The sequence below is a fragment of the Laetiporus sulphureus genome (assembly GCF_001632365.1).
Source record: "Laetiporus sulphureus 93-53 unplaced genomic scaffold LAESUscaffold_60, whole genome shotgun sequence".
NCBI classification, from domain to species: Eukaryota; Fungi; Basidiomycota; class Agaricomycetes; order Polyporales; family Laetiporaceae; genus Laetiporus; species Laetiporus sulphureus.
The window spans coordinates 14,030-34,545 of record NW_024468569.1 but is presented as its reverse complement, the minus strand read 5'-3'; the positions used below and the strand labels follow the sequence as shown (position 1 = coordinate 34,545).

General features: G+C 52.3%; 8 protein-coding genes across 8 annotated transcripts; 5 read left to right on the top strand and 3 right to left on the bottom strand.

The window, feature by feature from the left end:
• Nucleotides 1-250: 250 nt before the first annotated feature.
• LAESUDRAFT_815840 (peptidyl-tRNA hydrolase II) lies at nucleotides 251-1,308 on the top strand. Its single transcript, XM_040914725.1, has 5 exons — nucleotides 251-455; nucleotides 578-634; nucleotides 686-754; nucleotides 821-832; nucleotides 900-1,308. Exons 1-5 carry the CDS (start codon nucleotides 303-305, stop codon nucleotides 1,086-1,088), a joined length of 480 nt encoding a protein of 159 aa, XP_040759182.1. The 5' UTR covers nucleotides 251-302; the 3' UTR covers nucleotides 1,089-1,308.
• Nucleotides 910-1,847, bottom strand: LAESUDRAFT_745371 (ubiquitin-like protein). Its single transcript, XM_040911368.1, has 4 exons — nucleotides 1,777-1,847; nucleotides 1,608-1,638; nucleotides 1,455-1,554; nucleotides 910-1,385 (listed from the first exon to the last, which is right to left on the bottom strand). The coding sequence occupies exons 1-4, from the start codon at nucleotides 1,789-1,791 to the stop codon at nucleotides 1,310-1,312; spliced, it is 222 nt and encodes a 73-aa protein (XP_040759181.1). The 5' UTR covers nucleotides 1,792-1,847; the 3' UTR covers nucleotides 910-1,309.
• Nucleotides 1,848-2,179: 332 nt separating this feature from the next.
• On the top strand, nucleotides 2,180-3,435 carry LAESUDRAFT_686560 (glutathione-S-transferase). The gene is made up of 4 exons (XM_040905929.1): nucleotides 2,180-2,308; nucleotides 2,362-2,464; nucleotides 2,519-2,982; nucleotides 3,044-3,435. Exons 1-4 carry the CDS (start codon nucleotides 2,204-2,206, stop codon nucleotides 3,140-3,142), a joined length of 771 nt encoding a protein of 256 aa, XP_040759180.1. The 5' UTR covers nucleotides 2,180-2,203; the 3' UTR covers nucleotides 3,143-3,435.
• On the top strand, nucleotides 3,375-4,936 carry LAESUDRAFT_476882 (uncharacterized protein). The gene is made up of 5 exons (XM_040902619.1): nucleotides 3,375-3,623; nucleotides 3,674-4,040; nucleotides 4,090-4,210; nucleotides 4,258-4,488; nucleotides 4,538-4,936. Exons 1-5 carry the CDS (start codon nucleotides 3,417-3,419, stop codon nucleotides 4,809-4,811), a joined length of 1,200 nt encoding a protein of 399 aa, XP_040759179.1. The 5' UTR covers nucleotides 3,375-3,416; the 3' UTR covers nucleotides 4,812-4,936.
• Nucleotides 4,937-9,203: 4,267 nt separating this feature from the next.
• Nucleotides 9,204-11,498, top strand: LAESUDRAFT_731139 (uncharacterized protein). The gene is made up of 4 exons (XM_040909980.1): nucleotides 9,204-9,489; nucleotides 9,547-9,709; nucleotides 9,768-10,143; nucleotides 10,200-11,498. The coding sequence occupies exons 2-4, from the start codon at nucleotides 9,636-9,638 to the stop codon at nucleotides 11,301-11,303; spliced, it is 1,554 nt and encodes a 517-aa protein (XP_040759178.1). The 5' UTR covers nucleotides 9,204-9,489; nucleotides 9,547-9,635; the 3' UTR covers nucleotides 11,304-11,498.
• A 2,190-nt stretch (nucleotides 11,499-13,688) lies between these two features.
• On the top strand, nucleotides 13,689-16,659 carry LAESUDRAFT_731137 (uncharacterized protein). The gene is made up of 3 exons (XM_040909979.1): nucleotides 13,689-14,267; nucleotides 14,672-15,044; nucleotides 15,098-16,659. The coding sequence occupies exons 1-3, from the start codon at nucleotides 14,155-14,157 to the stop codon at nucleotides 16,340-16,342; spliced, it is 1,731 nt and encodes a 576-aa protein (XP_040759177.1). The 5' UTR covers nucleotides 13,689-14,154; the 3' UTR covers nucleotides 16,343-16,659.
• Nucleotides 16,660-17,303: 644 nt separating this feature from the next.
• LAESUDRAFT_717451 (uncharacterized protein) lies at nucleotides 17,304-18,092 on the bottom strand (the record flags this gene model as incomplete). Its single annotated transcript, XM_040907341.1, has 4 exons — nucleotides 17,304-17,423; nucleotides 17,535-17,642; nucleotides 17,921-17,973; nucleotides 18,035-18,092. 4 exons carry the CDS (start codon nucleotides 18,090-18,092, stop codon nucleotides 17,304-17,306), a joined length of 339 nt encoding a protein of 112 aa, XP_040759176.1.
• A 1,339-nt stretch (nucleotides 18,093-19,431) lies between these two features.
• Nucleotides 19,432-19,923, bottom strand: LAESUDRAFT_763695 (uncharacterized protein; the record flags this gene model as incomplete). Its single annotated transcript, XM_040913320.1, has 2 exons — nucleotides 19,432-19,818; nucleotides 19,873-19,923. The coding sequence occupies 2 exons, from the start codon at nucleotides 19,921-19,923 to the stop codon at nucleotides 19,432-19,434; spliced, it is 438 nt and encodes a 145-aa protein (XP_040759175.1).
• Between the last annotated feature and the right edge of the window lie 593 nt (nucleotides 19,924-20,516).

Here is a 20,516-nt window from a genome sequence, read left to right as displayed (position 1 = left end):
TCGTTTCGGATCGCAATGCAGGTGCGCAGGCTCTCAGATGCGTCGCGAGCATGCGCATCACATGACCGCGTGTCCCCCGGGCTAATTCTTGTCCCTGCAATTGCCCTGCAATGCGTCTGCTCCGAGTCTACCTTCTACAACGGTCGCACATTGCTGGCGTGACAGGTATGCATGACGGATGCCATCTATCTAGTATCTTTGGGTGTCGCGCTAAAACGATGGTCTTCCTCTCAGCTGGAAGAGTGGCACCATATTCTCTGCGAGCCTCGACGAACCTCACAGCCCGCGCGAAACTTTCTACCATGGCGGACACGTCTTCTATGGAACATCCTGCCACTGCAGCAATTTTGAGCTCAGCTCCTGCTGTATGCAGTACAGGCCTGCCGGACGCGACTGAGACATCCGCTAAGCCGCCCCTCATTGTACAGTTAGTCGTACGACGAGATCTGCTCGAAGTGTGTGCACCGCTTAGATTATTCAGCTTGACTGCTGACTGTCGATTGCTTGCATTTTCTTTTATGAACGCTTGATGCTCTCGTCATATACGACTCGATTGACTGGTTGGTCTGACGAATAGGCCGAAGGCTGGGGAGTCGGCCCTCTGATGTCACAGACTGCACACGCCGCTGTTGCTGTAAGTTTTTGTGGAATGCGCTTCTGAAATACCTTGTGGAAGCTATTGTAGGTGCTGCACGAAACTCGCGATCTACCAGAAACTCAAGCATACCTAGCCGATTTGAAGAACATGAGAAAGGTGAAAGCAGAACGAGATTTGTCCAATTTCCGTCAAACTGACGTTTCAACATTCATACGCTTGTAGGCGGTCTTGCAGGTCAGTATCGGGTATTTAATCCGATGATTGTGCTGCTCAAGGATTCGTTGCATTCCGACTGTTCAAGGTTGCAGACAGGAAAAGCCTCGAACGCTTGAGCGAGCTGCTCTCGTCCTCCGTTCCACTAATTCCGCATCATTTATGGATAGAACAGCCAGAGAACGAACCGACGTGCCTGGCTCTCGCGCCAAACCGACGAGAATCCAAGATTAAGAAGGCACTAGACAAGACGGGCTGTCGGTTGTGGAAGGGTTGATGTTCCGCTGTGAGGAAGCGTACGGCTGACTTCTATTTCACACTGTATTATAGTTGCTGCACAGTCACAGAATGCACGATAGATACGGAATACAATCGTTTATACTACATACGATAGCTGCAGAACGTCTCGACGGCTCCTTTGGGGGCGTGCCACGATGCTGCGAATTAAAAGACCTTGACGAGAAACACAACGATCGACGAGCTCGAGGTGCCACAAGATCAATACATCTCAAGACTCATCCCGTCGTGGATCTCATAGTCTGCTAGTGTGATGTGGTCCTTGTAGATCGTATACCTGTTGTGGATCACCACAAGTCAGCCTGATCTATGTGTGGTGTAAACCAAAGGTTTAGAAAGGACATGCCATTTCTTCAGCTGAATCTTGGATGCGTCTGTACCCGTCTGTGCGGCGATGAGCTTCTTGAGATCGCCGACAGTGTCATCAGGGCTGCACTTGACGCGAACTATAACACCAACTGTTAAGCCAAGACCGGCATTGTCGCAAATAGGAACGTGCCTTTGCGACCCAGACGATCGTTTGCAATGACCTGTCCGTCCCAACAGACGTTCGTCCGGGAGATCACGCAACAGGAAATGGATTGCGGAGGTGAGCCACGCCAGTGAAATCATAACACAGCAAGATCCAGTGAGCAGTAGCTCTAGCAACATAAAGTGGCACAACTCACTTCAATGAGAGGCATTACGAGTAGAATTCAGCAAAGAGAGGACTGGGAACTGGAAAGAATTAGACAACGATGCGAGACGCATTGGCGCATCATCACTCCATTGTGGCCGCGGCAGTATTACGTAATTTAATGATATATTTCATTTCCTAGCCCTGGAAAGAAAAGTCGGGTCACTTCAACCTCACTTCAGTCTCAGGCTTTGATCACAGGCCTCAGACAACTAAAATTCATGTGCATGGCTTTCCGTGTGCAAGTAGAGATGTCCTCGGCTTGCACTCTCTTGCACTTCGCTGCTAACACTCAGAAGCGCTCAGTCACTGATCACATCGTGATGCATGACGCAAGAAGATTACTCAGGCATGAACTCAACGCTATATAGGTGGGATAGAGGACTTTCACTTCATACTCGAACATCGTGCCGTCGAACATGGGTCATCCTGACGAAGACATCTATCCTGTTGCGACAGGTCCCGCCGCCAAAACGGTTGCGGCGCACCAGGACCCACAGGACCTCGTGTTCTGGGCTGGATGGGTATGTTCGTGCATTGAGCTATCACCGTTCTTAGTGCTGAATGCGTGTGCAAGTTTTGCCCATTTGTACAGCGCGTGTGGATTAGCTTGGAGGAAAAGAATATACCTTACCAATACAAGGAGGTCAATCCATACAAAAAGGAGAAGTACTTTCTCGGTTAGTCAGAAGGTTCCTCCATTTTACCCAACGTTCATGGTGATCATTTCTCAGACATAAACCCCAAGGGCTTGGTCCCTGCCATCGAGTACAAAGGCAGGCCGCTCGCCGAGTCGCTGATTATTTGCGAGTTTCTTGAGGACGCGTACCCCGATCACGCACCTCACCTCCTCCCAGTCGACCCATTCGAGCGTGCCTACGTGCGCCTCTGGATCGATCATGTCTCCAAGAATGTCATTCCTGGCTTTCACCGTCTGGTGCAGGCGCAGGAACCGGACAAGCAGAAGGCCTACCTTGAGGAGTTCAACAAGGCGCTCAGGACGATCGCCGAGAAGGCGAAGGGTCCCTACTTCCTTGGGGAACAGTTCAGCATGATTGACGTTGTGGTGGCGCCGTGGGTCGTTCGTGACTATATCGTAAGGGAGCACCGTGGGTACACAAGAGAAGCAGTCGGCGGTGGGTGGAAGGAATGGGCGGAGAACCTCGAGAAGAGGGATAGTGTAGTGAAGACGTCTAGCGTGAGCATTAATTTTGCCTTCAAGGAACATGGATACTGCTTGTTAACGCTTTCCGTGATAGGATTTAGAACATTACGCACCAATCTATACTCGGTACTTACGCGACGAGGCGCAGAGCGAAGCCGCGAAGGCTATCAGAGCTGGAAGAGCTATTCCGTGATGCAGGACTGTCGTCATGTCGTCAACCTGTACAAATACACAAGCCCTACGTTTATCACTGCAAACATGCATTTCGGATGATAGAATATACCGAAGGGATTCTAGATTGAAGATGTTGACCGATTTCTTGTTATATCAAGCTTTGTTTTCAAGTGATTTCATGATGTTTTTTGCATTGTCAATCTCCGGGCGTGTCACGTGACCTACGCCACGCGTGTGGCCACAATGTTTGCCACAATTATCGTTTCTGAATCGCGGTATGTTGGATTGACAACATGAACTCATATCCTCCAGAACTTCTTGTACAGCTTGCTCCGAGGATGTTTGTTGGTGGACTGGATCCTCCACAACCTCCCGGCGAGGGCCGCGATCCGTTCGCAGTGCTGTCGTACCGGCTGCGCGAAGCGCTGCTCAACCAACGCAAAGTTGCGATTTGGCAACCAGAGAGAAACAAGACGTTTCAGGTCGTGATTGTCGACAAGGTGTGCATCTATACTCTTCCCGCATCATGCAGTGACAGAGCCATCAGCAGGACGTGCGCTTTCCGCCGCGCAAACTCGTCCCGCCGGACGACCCGCAATACTCCAGCGCGCATTCGCCGTTGTCTCCGCTTACCCCTACATCTCCACTCTACCCGGACGGGCTCATAGCGCCGATATGGGTCCGCAAGCATACCACGCTCGTCCCGTCCGTATTCGTCATGTTCATGCACATCTTCGAGCCCTCTCAAAATGCGCCGCATTCCCCGCTTGACACTGGAGATGGAGACCACGAGAGAGAGGCAGAGGAGCGGATGAGGGACAACGAGCTGTGCGCGGAGATTGCGCAGAGGAAGAAGTCAACGAGCGAGCGGGGAGTCAAGCTGACGGTGGTGCTGTTGGCGAGTAGACGGATGCTGGGTAAGTGATTGAGGTCCTTTTTGGATCCTATATCATCTGATTAGTGCAGACAACCCGTCGTTGGACGGCCGCTTAACATACATCCGGAGACAGAGCGGGCTTGACCCGCGGGCGGCCCTTTTCGTGCTGAGTCCAGTATCGCAGGCCGAGATCGGCGATTTTGTACGCAGGTGCGACGGTGGATCTGCACTTAGTGCTCATTTCTCAACCCAATCAGCCTGCAGGAGGCTCTGTACGAGCCCGCCCTGGAGTATTACACGAACCACTCGAAGCGCGTGCGCCGAAAGCGCAATCGCCACTCCCAGGCAGGGACGTCGTATGCTGCACCGAGCCTAGCTGGGAGCAAGTCGGCCGCACGGCCGCTCAGGCCGGAGGGCTGGACGGTCAGATACGAGTACAAGATGGCATGCTTTGCGGAGTTTCGTGGAGAGGACGAGGTTGCGCTGAAGTATGTTGCGATTTGTATATTCGATGGCTTTGCTCATCACATTTGGTAGGCACTATCAGGATGCATATTCGACGCTGCTCCTGATGTTTGGGTCGACTGCGATCCTGCCCCCTCGTACCAAGCGTTGGGCAGAGGCAAAGGTGCTGTCCGACTGTATCGACCTCAAAGTATGCCCTGCACGCAGTAACGACAGCCATCATCGAATTCACTGTTCCTCCAGATATGCAAGCTGTATCTGTATAACAATGAGCACGCACTCGCACTCGCACAGCATACTAGCCACATGCGCAAATTTGCAGACTTCTCACGGGGTTGGGGAATAGGCGAGGAGACGTACGAGTTCTGGAGCTGGCTCGCGAGACAGTCAGTCTCGTCTCAGGACTGCCTTAATACCTACGCCTAACGGCAGCCAATTGCAGACATCGCGCCTTCGCGGAACTGCTCGAGCAGGGCACGCGTTCGACGCTCAAAATACCGACCCATTTTTCGACGTCCCCACCCGCCGCAGCCGCTGCAGCGCTCGCAGCACAAGCGCTCGATGCCAACCAGCGGAGCGTGCTCGAGGTGGAGGCAATGCAGGTGCTCGGACTGAACCCTGCGCAGGCGCTGCAGCATCCTGGCTTCTACTACTACATGGCTGCGCGTTGCACGGAGCGCAGACGGGAGCGCTTTCTGGCTGCTCTAGATGCCGAAGTGAGTGTTTGATGAGGATAGGGTGCGTCAGGTCACTCACGATAGGTTAGGCGAAGCAGCAAGTGACAATGACCGCTCCTGGGTTCTCGAATGAGAAGAAGGTGGAGCATCTTGCGGTTATCTTGGAGGTATGTTGATGCACTCCCTTCAACGTTGACTATGAGGCAGTAACACATTGGTCGACAGCTGTATACGAGAGCCTATGAGCTCTTCAAGGCATACAGCCCCGCGACCGTCCAAGGCCAGGGACGGTTGACACTCTGGATTGCATACGGGATCGCACACACGGACTCTTCGAGGCTGTTGTCGGGCACAACTCGACCTTCAAGAGCCTCATGTGGAGGAACTGAAGAGCTGGGAGATGCATGGAGCGGAGGACGTCAGTAGATCGTGCACTAGCGCTCGAGTTGTATACTTACAAAGCCTGAGAATATAATTCTGTTTCAATCACAATCATTCGACCGTGCAGATTGTTGGAGATGGGGGACTGGACAGAGCACAAAGAGGTGTAGAGGGCAGGAGGTTCACAGTGCATGGACTAGCACTTCATAGCAAACGGGACAGGGTAAGCCAACTTTCATTCTCGTCCCTTCTAACTGCTACCCAAAAGTCAAGCTCGCCCTACGATTATCTCCCACCATCCGAAACAGCCTCCTTCCTGCACCCTTGCATTGAAATGCCCATCGCATCTATTGTCTCTCTCCACCACGGACAAAGGCGTCCAACGCGAAGCACCGTGCGCGCCCGTATCGTATGTTCCCGCCTGTGCAGCATAACTGCAATCGCAATCTAATGCCAGCTGTGTACTATCTGTTTGATCACCAAATGAGCACTTGTCCTCCACCACTCGACCGTCGCGATCCAGACAATCGGTCACCGATGATGCACTATCCTATCGACATCCACAGAAGGTGCGCCTTGAATTCCTGGCCGAACGAAGTGCACGTGTGCCTGGACCTTTGGAATGATGAGCATCAAAGGCCCGACCGTCACTCATACAAGGTGAGCATGGTGAGCGGGCATCGGAGCTACTGGTCATCAGTTCATGTGGCCGTTATGCACTGGGCTTCATCTTGGTACGACCGTTGCGACAAGTCATGACCTGGAACTTTGAAGGGCGCGATGGAGGCCATAGCACATAATTGGTTGCTGAGAGATTTGGCGGAAGCAGTGTGGCCATCAACCTCATGTTCAGTCTGCCAGCTGCATAAACCGTGCTCGATGGATGTTTGTGCTCGGTCACCGTGCTCCTGCTGACATCTTCGGGTGCAGAATGGTACCGCATCGTGAGGCGTGCAACAACAGACCTACAAGACTTTTCCGTTGAGAACGCGCCCACAGAGGATGTTACAAGCATATGCACCATGTCCTAGTGTCATCATCATCAACTAACATTGGCAGAGCACAGCACCTTTGGCAGGTGCACGACGTGCCGAGTCTTCAAGTCATGGTGTTGTGTGTGATTACGGGAGTAAGCATAGGGGAACGGGACCATTGTATCCCGGAGATCGCTCCAAGCGAGCATTACCGATGAGACCGTTGGGAGGCAGATGCCGTTTTTCGTGGATTTTGATGGAACAGGTAGTGTAGCATGGGGTCCGCCGTGCACCGATATCCAATGAGTCCCTTGTTTAGCTCCTCGCATGTGATCGTGACCGTATCAGACACAGTGTGGGAGGAAGTGTGAAAGGAAAGCAGTGTTCGCATTCGCGCAGCTGCGCTCGACCGATCGGTTCATAGTGATGAACCGGTTTTGACTTTCCCACTTACCCTATGAATCGGAGTCCATGGTCTTTGTATCTTGCCCTTGATAAAGACCGCTATCTTGATTCATCGCACCGTTCTAGAGCATAACTCATTCATGAGCAGGAAAGCCTCGATTGAAAGTATCACTTACCTTGAGCCTCAGGCCGGCCGCGAAAATCAGCCGAAGGTTGAACATGAACGTTCCCAAATGTGATGCTGACATTTGCGAAGCCGTGACAGAGCGGGAGTCAGATCGCGATCTGATGGATCGGCACAAGGTCAATGGCTCACTTACCATGGACACCAAATACTCCGTTCTTCTAAGATGTTGTTTGTTGGCAAACGACATGAAAGCCTGAGGTGCAGGCTCAGTTTCAAATGGAGAAGCCACCCTATCATGACCTCGTCGGTGTCTCATCACTGGGGGACAACCTTGATTACCTACCGGTCAAAGCACGCTGTTTGCGTCCACTGGCAGGCAGACGGTAAATTAGTCTGTATTTAAGCGATTGTTGTTTATATAAGTCTCACCTCTCATATTCCTTCCCCTGCATTAGCTATCAATCAATCTGTATAGACATCCTTGCAGTGTCCTGGTGAGTGTGATAGTTCAGCTGCGAGAGCTTATCCTCATTATCATATTCTATTTACCTTGGAACAGTGGCGGCTCATGATAGGCAGCGGTCAGGTCCCAGATTCAAATATTCGGGCTTCAAGAGCATGCAGAATTTATCGGAAAAGAAGATGGATGAAGTGGCGAGAGCGAGCAAGCAAAGCCACAGCGTACGGTACCATAGGCACCTCAATTGACATGGGCACGTGATCAAGTCTTCTACGCTCGACGCGTCTGTGGCCCGTTTGCCTCCCCTTGCATGCTGTTCAGCACTGTCCTCGACGTCCTACCAATTCTCAGCTCTTCTAAGTCAGCATCCACCCTGGAATGGACTTGGTAACGGAGAAGGGTACTCATCTACGCTGGCTGGGGGTGTATCACAAACTTAGGACGCAGAGCGCCGACTAAGCCTATGACCTTATGATCAAACACTTACTGACTGTTGTCGACGTAAGGATGGACACAAAGATGATCAAGGTAAAGCAGTGCCTTGCAAGTGGGCGCTGGTGACACTGTATGGATAGGCGTAGCAGAGATGAGAATAAGTCTGGGGGACTTATGCGTCTCAGAGCTCTGGCTTATATACATGAGCGGAGGGACCCTTGGTACCCTGCTACCCCAGAACCGCTAGCTAATGAACATTGTCTGATTGGTTACCACTACCTGTCAGACTACGTGTGTCATGCATGCCGAACCTCCGAACTACTTAGTAAGACCATGGAAATGGTATTGCCTGTAATGGCTACATCTCCGGTAGCGTGTTATCTATCTACCTCGTGTATGTGAACTGATAACCCCTTAAGGACATATCTCCGGTGGCGTGTGGCTCCTTCCTTGGATTCTTCCGGAGTCCGACCGTTGCTTCTAGGTGGGATGATATTACTGTATAAGTTAGGCTTACCTAATACCAGCGCTACTTGTCACATGTGTGTATATCACGTGATATGTCACGTGACTAGACCTGAACCTTCGTGACGCTTAGAACTGTCAGTACTTCGCGTACCAGTTCGTTCCTTTCTGGACAGCCTAGCGCTGATGTCAAGTGATGTCTTGGTCATGTGCAGAGGTGAAAACGTGAGAATCTGTGACAGTACCCCCCCTTCTAGACAGTTCATCCCGAATCTGGCTTTTTGCGTGGTTTCTGGAAGTAATTATCGCCTGTTGAACCAAATCCACGGTGTCCTCGGGCTGAGGGTTTGAGGTAATCAACCAGTGAAACGACAGGGGTGATAATACGTTCAATGATAAGTTGAGCGACTCGATCGCCCAAATTGACTGTGAAGTCATCATTTGTATTAGAGGAAACTTTGCGTGGCGCAGTCATCTATTGAAGCATAGCGCGATGATGCTGTAGTGCGTCATAGCTCACTACCTGTCAGACGTGCCTCCGTATGTATATAAACCCCCAGTTCCTGTTCGACATCCCTCTGTCCGCTACTTTACCTTGGCTGAGGATTGACACGGAATAGGTAAATAAAGTCCGCCACTTTACTATGGCTAGGATTGAATATTGAATATTGACGCGCAGAGATGGACAGGAACAGCTTGAAGTGCCGGCGGGCACGGTGGTGTACACATTCGCGGGACTTCAAAATTACCGCATCGGGAAATGTGAGCCACCGCATCTCCGCGCGATCGTCCCGTGAACACCACTATTCGGCTACAGCGACAGCGTCCTTCCTCCACCGTCCACCTTCCCGCGCGGATTCTCTGGGCCCGTGCAGCGTGGTGTTGCAACGGGAAAGAAACTTTCGCTATGTGGTCTCCGGCGTTTTGATGTTGACCACATAAGGTTGCTGACTAAGTGAGGGCGGAAGACTTGGCTGGCTTGGCAATCCACAGCGAATCTCCTAATCCTGCTGCACCAACTCGTTCCGATGCAACCGCCAGGTCCTCGCGCTGCAGTCTCCCAGAAACCCCTCTGCGCCGAGTCTATATTCCTCTAATTGGTAAGCGTCGAGCAGACTAACGATAGTACATCCTGTTTCCTCACCGTATTTCATCAGCTGTGGCTTGAAGCAGGGGCCGCCCTGTCATCTCACGATAATCCAGATACAGATACACGCAGACGCGCTGGACGAGCAGACGTTCGTCCATGGACCGCCGCTGCTTATTTTTATCCTGTCTGCTGGGATCCGTTCTCGCACAGAGCGATAGCACTGATGATGGGTGAGCTCTCTGTGAGTTTGCTAAGAGTCATGTTCGCTCTCTGACACCGCCGTGCCAGGGCCATCAGCGATCCCATCTCCCAATATCGCCCTGTCTTCGCCCGCTCTCTCCCCGTGCAGCTTCTTTTGAACGGCATCGTGCTCACCCTTATGGCCGTCCTCCTCCTCCAGCTCCTCTTCACCTCACAGTACCACGTCCGCCTCGCCCCCGTCAACTTCTCCCTCCAGATCTCCGCCGTCTGTACCCTCCTCGTCAGCGCCATATCCAGCATCCAGGTCATCTTCGCCACGCTCGACCAGGAGAGCAAGATCTGGCCGTACATGCTGAACTATGTCGCCGTCGAGGTCCCCCCAGACGGCGGCAGCGACGGCTGGTCGACTGCCGAGATCGCCGCGTGGCTGCTCATGACCGCAACGACCGGCATGCTCATTCAGGTGCGTCCCTACTCATTCTCTGTTAACGTGCCCGGCATTGACCTGTCCTCGCACAGATCACACACATCCAGTTCCTCACGCTACTCTTCCCGTCCAAGCTCGAACGGCGGCTGATTTTCTGTCTCCTCTTCCCACTCTCGGTCATATCCGCCGCGATGCAGATGCTGCGCATTCGCCAAGAACCCCACATCGAGCGACTCGCAGTATACGTGCAGAACATATGCAACGCCGCGCTCTCTCTCCTCTTCACCGTCTCGCTCCTCGGATGGGGCCTGCTCCTCAACCGCAAGAACGCCTGGCGCACAGATGGCGGCACCGCGGCCTTTGGCGCCGGCGCGCTCCTCCTCGCACCTATGAGCACCGTCATCTCGCTCGTGTACATCGCCAAGGGCGACCAGCTTTCGTGGATGAAGCCGCTCATGTGGAGCGTCATCCTCTGGCAGAGCTTCCTCGGCTGGTGGTGGTGGGTCGGCGCGGGCATGGGCGTCGGCGAGCTCGACGAGCTGCTGAGCCGCGAGGAGAAGAAGCAGCAGAAACGGCTCCGCCGCTCGCAGCGCCGCAGGGCACAGCGCCAGCGCGCAGAGACGCTCTGGAAGGGCGTCACGGGCGCGTTTGGGATCAATAAGGGTGCGCCCGCGGCGGTGGCCGAGGACGCGCGCTCGACGCAGAGCGGAGGCACGTGGCGCGTGGTGCGCGGTGCGCGGAGCCTGGTGACGTTCATGCGGCGCGAGCATCTTGCGGCTGCGCGTGCGCAGGCGGCGGAGTGGGTTGAGCGGGTGAATGAGGTGTATGGGCGGGAGAGGGAGGGCGGCGAGGGCGAGGGACGCGGGTGGAGTTTGGGACAGTATGGGACGCGGCGGGTGTTGGATGTGGAGAATGAGACGGTGGTGGATTCGGATGGGAGTGGGGAGGCGGATGGGGATGGGGATGCAGATGGGGAGGTGGACAAGGCGGAGAAGGGAGTGGAGGGGGTGGAGGGCGAGGAGGCGGAGGATGGGGTGCACCGCGTCCGGAGGCGGAATTGGAGGAAAGAGAATGTGGATTCGCGTGATGCACGGGAGAGGAGACGGAGAGAGATGGAGGAGCACCAGCAGGCGACGTCGTTGTGGTGGTGGGGCCCATTGCGCCGGTGGCGACTGCAGGATACGACCGAGTATTGAGCTCATCGTCCGACTCTTGGGATGCTATGTGTTGTACTAGTAGGCTAAAACCACGCAGAATATTGTACTCAAATACCAGTATTTGCTCCCTCCCTAGTGCATTTCCCCGTCACTCGCAGTGGTGGGTTTTCCGCGTGGCACGATGCAGCCAAGCTGTAATAAATGTACATAGCAACTTGGCTAAGAGCATGCAGCGTAGCGATCCCAAGACTCTTGGCATCAGAAATGATCAACGCCAGCTTAGAGCTACCAAAGTATTTAGCCGGGTTGCTGTACATCAGCCGACTCTTGAACGCTATGTGTTGTAAACCACGCAGAATCACCTCAGACATGGCGCCATTTTTTACAGTAAAATATGCATGCTAAACGTGGTTTGGTATTTTACCTTTAGAGAACAGATTTGTTTCTGTTGCATGCAGTATTGTATATTGCAAATTTAGCATTCAAATTGCAACGGTGACAAAGTAATGTCACATATTATATCTATGTTTCATGTACAAATTGTAAATTTTGCCCACAAAATGTGGCACTACTTCAAATGTGTCTCTACATCACAGCAAAGAAAGTACTGATTCTCATTGCAGAAAAGCTGTTAGAATTTAATTTAATGATCTGGCCTTCCTCATCAAGGGAATGTTTTTGGGGAAAGGCTTAGAAAAGGCACGTTCTGCACCTTTCATGGGCAAGAACTTGCATGAAACAGCCATAATTGGCTCAGAAAATGATAAGATGCTGCAGCAGGGGAAAGTAAAAGATAAACCATTATTTCTCACACCTTTCTCGCTGTAGGTATTGGTACTTTCTTTGCAGTGCATGCTATTACTTGAGGGGTGAAAGACTTTTTTGTGATGAATCTGCTATGTTGCATTACCTCATGCACATTACCTTGAATCCCTGCCAGAGATGTAGGTAAAATATATGATGTCAATTTGTCACTATAGCAAACCAAGTGTCAAACTTGAAATATATCATGCCAAATGCAACAGATGCAAATACATATTCTAAAGAGAAAATACCAAATCAGATATAGCACACATATATAACTGTAGAAAATGGTTCCATGTCTGGGGTGAACATTGTACTCACTGGAGACATGGAGCCATTTTCCACCATGTAAGATGCATTACAAATGGGAACTGATATTTTACCTTTGTGAAAAGGATTCATCTCTATCACAATTGGCATTACATATTCCAAACTTGGAACTTGACATACCATTATAACAAATCAATATTATATATTTGATCTATGTTGAGGATACACAATTCTAAACACTGCACAAGGGCTATGCCAGCCTAGAGTATCCAGTTACAAATTAGCTCATTGGCCCTCACACTAAAGCATATAGTGGTATATGCAGAGTCATATACTCTGTGCATTATTTTGTGGTTTTTCTTCCAGGTATAGACAAAATAAGTCAACTCAGATTTACGATGGTGACAAGTTAAGTTACAAATTCAAAATATGTAACAGTACTTGCAATTGCACCAGATCCTCTTCACAAAGGTAAAATACCAGTTCACATTTGTCACACATATTACATGGTGACAAATGCCTCCATGTCTCCAGTGACTATGATTGCTCGAACGTCAGTATTTGCTCCCTCACCATAGACATGGAGCCATCACAGCAGAAAAAAAGACCTCGCTATATTTCATGCCTTCTCTCCCCATTGATAGGCTCTACAGCACCTTTACATACTCAGGAAATGTCAAGCCGTACATAGCATTAAGCACTGGAATAAAGCTACAAGAGCTTGCTCTCAGAGTCTTTCTACGTAGGGAAAGGGTGCTTTCTTTGCAGTGCATTTTCCACAATGAGAAATGCACACTAAATTCACTTTGGTATCTTATCGCTAGAAAATTGGTTTGTCTCGACCACATTTGGCATTAAATATTCCAAGTTTGTGACTTGACTTGCCACAGTCGCAAACTGACATCACCTATTTCACCTCAAAGAAAATACTGATTTGAGATATGAGAAATGATTAAAAAAAACTGCAGATTTCCTTTGACTTTTCCCTGCTGTGACACCATATCATTTTTTGAGTTGATATAGGCAGCTTGGTGCAAATTAATGCCCATGAAAGGTGCAAAATGAGCCCTTTCCAATCCTTTCCCCAAGATTGTTTACTTGACATGAAAGGCTAGATTATTCAATTCAATTCCAAAGCCTTTCCTGTGAATAGAACTGGTACTTTCTTTGAGGTGTTTACCTATGGAAAGATGGGCATAATATGTAAGTAATATTAATCACGACTTTAGTAAGTCAAGTCCTAAATCCGGAGTATGTAATGCCAAATGTGACAGAGATAAATCCATTCTTTGAAGATCAAATACCAAACTGGATTTGGTGTGCATATTTCACGATGAGAAACAGCTTTATGCCTCCCTTGCAACCCTGCATGTGCACCTTCCCTCGTCGCTCGCAGTATTGGTTCTTGCGCCTGCCACGCTGCGAGGCGAGCCACCATGCAGCAACCTGGCGAGAGAAATAACAATCCCAAGACTCTTGGCGTCGGAAATGATCAACGCCAGATACAAAGCGCATCCTACCCCACCTCCGAACGCTCACCATCGCCATCGTCCGTCTCTCCTCCAACCTACGCACTCGGAATTTCGCCCGTTCGCCGCAGGACGCGTCTCACCACAGGACATGACGAGCATGCAGAATCCATCTTTGCGCTTATTTACGGTGCTTATTTTTAGCCTCCGCGGGCGGTAGGGCGAATGCCCACTCAACTGCCCTGCTTGCACCTCCTCCTTAATGTCCTTCATCCCGCCTGTGCTCTCGCTGTCACTTCGCCCATCTCTCCTCTCGCGCTTTTTTTCTGCTGAGTGACTGAGCGCCGATGGCACGACGATGGCTGTTGGTGGGCGCGCTCCTGCTGTGCTGTGTTTGGTGTGTGCGCGCGGTGGAGCCTCCACCTGATTACACGGCGTACGGGAATGGAGTTGACCCTGGGTGAGTCGCATTCCATGGCGATCAAGAGGATGTGTGTGTGGGTGAGAGTGACTGGTTCCGTGGGGCGCGATTTGGCGTTCCATGAGAACAGTTGGATTGGATTGAGGCAAGTGCAGATGCGATGGTGGTCGTTTGAGGGCGAGTCTGCGCGCGCGGTGCAGCGGCAAGCGTGCAGTCGTCGAAATGTGACGCAGAATGCATAGTGAGCTTCGCTCAATATATTATTGTATACTTCCGTTTGTATGATCACGGCCGATGCAATGATGTGTTCCAGCTCTTGATGGGGAGACCCTGTGCGTTGTCCAGCGCCCGGGACTGTCTGCCGTCTCGAGCCTGTGCTGTTCTTGCTATGCACACCTAGCGAGATCCGCCAGTCATGATGCTAACGATATCACTTCGAACAGCTGGCCTAGCGATCCCATCCTCCAATTCCGACCGCCGTTTCCCCGATCACTGCCTGTCCAAATCCTTCTCACCGGGATCGTCCTCACGCTCTCCTCCGTCCTCCTCATCCAGCTCGTCTTCACCGCTCAGTATCACTGGGCGTTGGCCCCGGTGAACTTTGTGCTGCAGATCTCCGCCGTCATCACGCTCCTCGTCACCTCCATCGTGACCATCAACATCGTGTTCACTGCAGTGACCGAAGAAAGCCGTACATGGCCGTACATGCTCAATTACGTCGCCGTCGATATCCCTCCTAGCCCAGACACAAACTGGCCTACGGCCAACCTGGCTGCGTGGTTGCTGATGACAGCCACAACATCCGTCCTGATACAGGTGACGTTCACCCCGCCATTTCCTTGTCACTGCCAGACTCATCGCGTCAGCAGATCACCCACATTCAATTCCTCACGCTGCTGTTCCCGTCCAAGCTGGAACGGCGGCTGATCTACATCCTGCTCGGGCCGCTGGCCATCACAGCAGCGGTGATGCAGATCCTGCGGATCCGCAAGGACAGCAAGCTGCTCGAGGCGGCGAGCGCGGTGCAGAACATCTGCAACGCGACGCTCTCGCTGCTCTTCACCGCGTCGCTCTTCATCTGGGGCCTGCTCGTGAACCGCAAGAACGCATGGCGCATGGACGGCGGGACGGCGGCTTTCGGGCTCGGCGCGCTCGTCCTCGCGCCCATGTCGACCGCGATCGCGTTCCTGTACGTGCCGACGCGCGAGCAGTACACGTGGATGCCGAGCCTGATGTGGGCGATCATCCTCTGGCAGAGCTTCCTCGGCTGGTGGTGGTGGGTCGGCGCGGGCATGGGCGTCGGCGAGGTCGACGAGCTCCTCCGCCGCGAGGAGAAGCGCAAGATGAAGCGCGACATGCGCATCGCGAGGCGGAGGCTGCAGCGCGAGCGCGCCGAGACGCTCTGGAAGGGCGTCACTGGCGCCCTTGGGTTTGGCAAGCAGTCTGACGACGAGGCCACCACCGCCGCCACCGTCGCTGCAGGCCGTCCGGGCCGCCCCCTCCACATGCATCGCACAAGCACGACCACGTCGAGCCTCTCGTCGTGCAGCAGGGGCAGGGCGTTCTGGCGGATCATCGGCTGTCCGCCCGGCCGGCAAGTCTACGGATGGTTCCTGCACTGGCGGCATGAACACCTCACGGCGACGCGCGAGCAGGCGGTGCAGCGTGCGGAGCGGATCAACCAGGCGTTTGGGGGAAGCGAGCCTGGCGTACGGATGGGCCGGGCGGGGTCGCTCGTCGGTTGGGGCCTTGGCTCGTTCTCGTTCAGGAGGGAGCGCAGCCGGGAGGAGGGGCGCGACGATGCGACGATCGTCGCGTCTGAGTCGGACCGCGATGTCGAGGTTGATGTTGAGAAGGCGGGCGCGGAGCGCAAGATGGGCGATGCTCGCGAGAAGGTGCGGGCGGTCGTGGAGGAGGAGGAGGAGGAGAAGGAAAGGGAGGGGGCTCTGCGAGTGCGGAGGCGGAGCGCGCGCAGGAAGGACGTGCGGCGGGACGACTCGAGGAGGCTGCAGGAGGGGCAGCATAGTGCGCCTGAGCATGCCTCTGGCCTGAATTGGTGGTGGTGGTGGGGCCCGTTGCGCAGGTGGCGGTTGCAGGATACGACCGAGTATTGAGGGAAAACTAAAAGAAGGATGGTCCTGACCTGCGTGCGTCGCTAGCGCTTTGCTTATCGGCTCTTTCGTAATCGCTCGGTGTATGAGTAGGTTGTTTGTCGCATTGTTTTTATTTATGTTTTTTCGTTGTCCGTACGTACATATAGGTGAGGGCTTGTAATTTACTTGCCGGGTGTTGCATGCGTGCATTCACAGGACTTGGGTTATGAATTTGGTTGATCATCCGTGACGCGGTCCACGTTAACGTAACGTTGACTGTCGCAGTGCGTGAAACCGACGTGCCGCGTTATGGTCTTCAAGCTGACCTCCTTCAGCGAGCGTCGTCAAGGGGCTCAATATTCAAGGTGAGGACTTCAGCGCGTTCATCGTACACATTAACATTTATTGACTACAGCCATTGTGTTTTGTGCTTAGCCGCTTAAGTTTCTGTGTACCAATATCACTTTGCGATTACCAGGGTCCCAGACTGCCATTCGTCAATGCTTAATTCATCCCACAGAGGCAGCGTTCTACGTGACCATCATGGCCCTGCCTGTCCTTTTCGTAAATTGGTAATGTCTCCGTTCAAATCTAAATATGTTGCATATGATCGTCCCGTGATTGACTTTTGCGAGCAGGCAACGCGTATCGGACGATCTCAGGGCACAAATCATCATAACTTGAACAGTTGTCAATTGTCAATTCAACAGAGAGAGATCTGCAGAGGTGGCGGAGGCAGCTCGTCCCAATGAAAGTGAATAAAGGTATCAACTAAGCTACATCGATGGCGGTATCGGGTATAGGAATGTGTAATTACACGACATGCAGACAGTACATGACAAAGTGGCCTTAAAGGCAGAGGTCAAGCCGACGACGTCCGACAAGCTGCGCACCCGTGCGATAGCTACCAGGTCTGACGAGGTCGGTATTTTGACGGAGGATTAGATGTGAATATGGCGAGTCGGGATTTTCTAGCGCTAATTCATTGGACGACGAAACGACTGTGGTCCATGAAGGAGAGGCTGACAAAGGAAGGAGAGGTCGGGATGCGGCCGTGCGCAAATCCCTCGGCGGGGCTATATGAGAGCAGACTTGGAATCATCTGGACGAACGAAGAGGTGTGATTTTATGGAGGAAGCAAGATGTGTGATACGACGTACAGTCAGGAATTCTCAGTGTCAGAAGGCGGAGAAAACCTTTTGGCATCGCGCACATCCGTGACGAGGTCAATGTCAGGTTGTGCAGTATCAACATGTCCTATCGGCGCAGCATCACCGAGAACATTCGAGTCCGCAGGCTCAGCGATGTAGTTCGTCAGCATCTACTGCGACATTCAGTACTTGAGTTGTAAAATAAAAATGAGACATGAACTTGCATTTCTGCTATGCAGTTCAATATTCGGCGTCGACTCCAGGCCTTCCGGTGCAGCTGATAATGATTCGACTGATTCCACTGCACTCAATGGCTCATTCTGGGGTTCGGAGAACAATGTGGTATGATGCTGTCTGTAATATGAGCGCTACAAAAAGAATCCCAAGGATAATCACAGACGGGTTCAGCGAAGAGACAACCGAGGATCCTGCAGTTTCTCTCTTCTACCTCTCGGGGCTTGAGAGTCGTAGGCACGGGAGCTGCATAAGCTGACGAGATAGCTACGTGATACAGAAATAAATATATTGGAAGAGAAATACATGGGAAGAGCGATTTGCTTACCACCGACAAGCATAGCAGAAATGGCAAAGGCCCGAGTGAGAATGAACGTGGCAACCATGATGTGAGAGAAGGACCGTGCAAAGCTATTAGACAAAGTTAGAGCTCAGGGCAGTGCTCAAGGCTTGCTCGAGTTAGAGAACAGGCAACGTCTACAGCATCATGAGCGTAGCGACATGCATCGCAGAGTTTTATAATGTAATCGTTAGTTCCCACTATCCCGTCTCGCAGGGCTCCCTCAGCGACACCTTGCAATGTGCGCTGAGACGGCATGATGAACGCAAATAGATCCAGCGCGGAGCACACGCCCAAAAGAGTGAGTCGCTTGTGCAGCCGTTACGGCAGCTCACAAGAGCCTGTGAGAGTCCGTGATGGCTCGCAGCCTGCAGGCCGAACTATAACAGTTTCCGTTTTAGGAACTTCACATGTCATTCCCTAATTGGTCACACGTTTGTTTGTTTTGAACTTGAACCTCGCCACACTGCCGCCACTCGACCTTAGATATCTGTAGTGATAGGTTTAGCACCCTGAATGATATTCAAAGGGATTGAAATACCTTTCGACGTCATTTGCCTCCGGCCTGCGAGCTCGCTTCCGGGTGTTCGTAGCAACGGCAGAGGTCGGTGGGCAAGAAGCATCATGTGCTGAGAAAGAGACTGATCACACAAAGGTACGCAGAGACATGGGAGTACTTACGATTATGAAGCGAGGATGCCGGACCATAGATCTCGTCGAGAGGAGGGGAAGGGGGACGTCCGTCAGGGCGCGGTTCCGCAGGCAGCGATGGCAGACGAAAGATAGTGCTGATCAAAGATCCGGCAGCTGCGACTCAAAGCTCAGCATGTCACTTTCTACTCAACTGGACGCGGTCTATGAAAAGCTCGCGTACGGACAGGATCTAAGACGGACGGACATGATTCAACGGAGCCGAGGATAGATTCACGAGCCAGGAGAGGAGCGGAGATGATAGGAGGGCGAGTGAGAGACGGTGAAGGACTGGATGCTCAGATCGGTAGGGGGCCAGCACACGGGGATAGGGGGAGATCCCGAGGTAGAAATCGCCGCCTTTGGCGACTTGGGGACACGAGGGGGCCGGGAGTAGAGACGGAGGTCGGGACACAAAGTCCATTCGGTGCTCAGACAGGTGATGATGCATGGATCGACACAGAAGCTGAGACAGGTGCAGCTGCAGAGCTCGATGCAATTGCAAATTTCAATGCACGAACACGCTTGGGGAGGGGAACCGGCGAACGAGCTTGAGATGGTGCAGAAGCGGATACTGGAGGGCCAGCGCACACAGGGCGAGGAAATGTAACACGAATTGTAGCAGGTGTGAATGCAGGGGCTGGAAGACGGACGCAGGCGGCAAATGGTGAAGAAGCAGCATTCAATAGCTCGCCTCAGCAAAGGCCTGTCGCATCCCGTGGCATCGCCGAGGGAAGAATAGGCGGCTGGTCAGCAGGGTTTGATCCTTCGGTAGCGAGCTCCGTCTGCAAGTTTGTGGATATGTGATCTGTGTTTTCGCACTTGGGCTCTGATGACTTCAACTCAGTCATTAGCTTGTCGACCTGAGTCAGTAACTCCTCTGTCTTCATCTTCCGCCTTGCACACTCTTGATTGCTTTTCTCAAGAGCATCCTGAGCTTCATTGAATTTGCTTTGCAGCTCCCCTTGGCGCGCGGTGAGATCTGCGATCACGATTTCCAGTTCGCCAACCTTTGTATCCCGATTCTTATTGTCCATAGAGATTGCAGAATTTTCCTCAGGGGCTGGTAACCGGCTGGAGGACTGGCAGAAGAGAAATGTCAGCTACACAGAGTGACGATAAATCTGAAGACGCACTTGTTTCATTTGGGATTGGATCCACACTGTCAAGAGAGCACCAGCTAGCATTGAGAGCAATATGACAGCACAAAGTGTATATCCCAAGTGAGCACTTGTAATGCTCTCAGATACTGTCGAGGAAGGGTGAATTGTTGGCAGAAATACAGGGCTTGTCTCATATACAGGAACCATCTGTCCACGCCACCAGTACACCGAGTATCCGATGTCAAACTTGAACACAGCTGGAAATAACCTTGCACACTCCCTCCGCCACGTATTATCAACGTACCAAGTCCATCTTGCATCATCAGGGCTGACGAAGGAGGTAAAGCTCCAGAGGTTGGGTGTGGGCGTTGCTCCCTAGATAGATGCATAGGCATAACACACGAAAATTCGGGTGATGTTACTTACTGGTTGGAGGTTCGTCTGGACGGGCGGGGCAAGTTCAAGACAAGTAGCAGAGAATGCAGCTTCCTCAGCGGCTTTCGAAGAAGCTGTCCAGGAAGCTTTCAAAGAAGTGCCCAATACAGATAGTGCACTCCGTAATTCAAACAGTGCCACAGTTGCATATGCAATCCCTGTCACCATTCCAATGCAGTCTTGTATAAATGCGAGGCTCTGGTACGAAGCAAAATTCGGTGTGGGCCTCTAGATCATACACT

Excerpts from the sequence above, each read along its gene's own strand:
- LAESUDRAFT_745371 (XM_040911368.1), bottom strand. Across the intron at positions 1,555-1,607 it reads CGATCGTCTGGGTCGCAAAG|TTCGCGTCAAGTGCAGCCCT; the intron begins GCACGTTCCTAT and ends TTGGTGTTATAG. Across the intron at positions 1,386-1,454 it reads AAGATTCAGCTGAAGAAATG|GTATACGATCTACAAGGACC; the intron begins GCATGTCCTTTC and ends GATCCACAACAG.
- LAESUDRAFT_476882 (XM_040902619.1), top strand. The coding sequence starts at position 3,417 with ATGAACTCATATCCTCCAGAACTTCTTGTACAGCTTGCTCCGAGGATG. Across the intron at positions 3,624-3,673 it reads AGGTCGTGATTGTCGACAAG|GACGTGCGCTTTCCGCCGCG; the intron begins GTGTGCATCTAT and ends AGCCATCAGCAG. Across the intron at positions 4,489-4,537 it reads GAGGACGAGGTTGCGCTGAA|GCACTATCAGGATGCATATT; the intron begins GTATGTTGCGAT and ends CACATTTGGTAG.
- LAESUDRAFT_686560 (XM_040905929.1), top strand. The coding sequence starts at position 2,204 with ATGGGTCATCCTGACGAAGACATCTATCCTGTTGCGACAGGTCCCGCC. Across the intron at positions 2,465-2,518 it reads AAAGGAGAAGTACTTTCTCG|ACATAAACCCCAAGGGCTTG; the intron begins GTTAGTCAGAAG and ends ATCATTTCTCAG. Across the intron at positions 2,983-3,043 it reads GTGTAGTGAAGACGTCTAGC|GATTTAGAACATTACGCACC; the intron begins GTGAGCATTAAT and ends TTTCCGTGATAG.
- LAESUDRAFT_731139 (XM_040909980.1), top strand. The coding sequence starts at position 9,636 with ATGGACCGCCGCTGCTTATTTTTATCCTGTCTGCTGGGATCCGTTCTC. Across the intron at positions 9,710-9,767 it reads AGCGATAGCACTGATGATGG|GGCCATCAGCGATCCCATCT; the intron begins GTGAGCTCTCTG and ends CCGCCGTGCCAG. Across the intron at positions 10,144-10,199 it reads CGACCGGCATGCTCATTCAG|ATCACACACATCCAGTTCCT; the intron begins GTGCGTCCCTAC and ends GTCCTCGCACAG.
- LAESUDRAFT_731137 (XM_040909979.1), top strand. The coding sequence starts at position 14,155 with ATGGCACGACGATGGCTGTTGGTGGGCGCGCTCCTGCTGTGCTGTGTT. Across the intron at positions 14,268-14,671 it reads GGGAATGGAGTTGACCCTGG|CTGGCCTAGCGATCCCATCC; the intron begins GTGAGTCGCATT and ends CACTTCGAACAG. Across the intron at positions 15,045-15,097 it reads CAACATCCGTCCTGATACAG|ATCACCCACATTCAATTCCT; the intron begins GTGACGTTCACC and ends TCGCGTCAGCAG.
- LAESUDRAFT_815840 (XM_040914725.1), top strand. The coding sequence starts at position 303 with ATGGCGGACACGTCTTCTATGGAACATCCTGCCACTGCAGCAATTTTG. Across the intron at positions 456-577 it reads TACGACGAGATCTGCTCGAA|GCCGAAGGCTGGGGAGTCGG; the intron begins GTGTGTGCACCG and ends TCTGACGAATAG. Across the intron at positions 635-685 it reads CTGCACACGCCGCTGTTGCT|GTGCTGCACGAAACTCGCGA; the intron begins GTAAGTTTTTGT and ends AAGCTATTGTAG.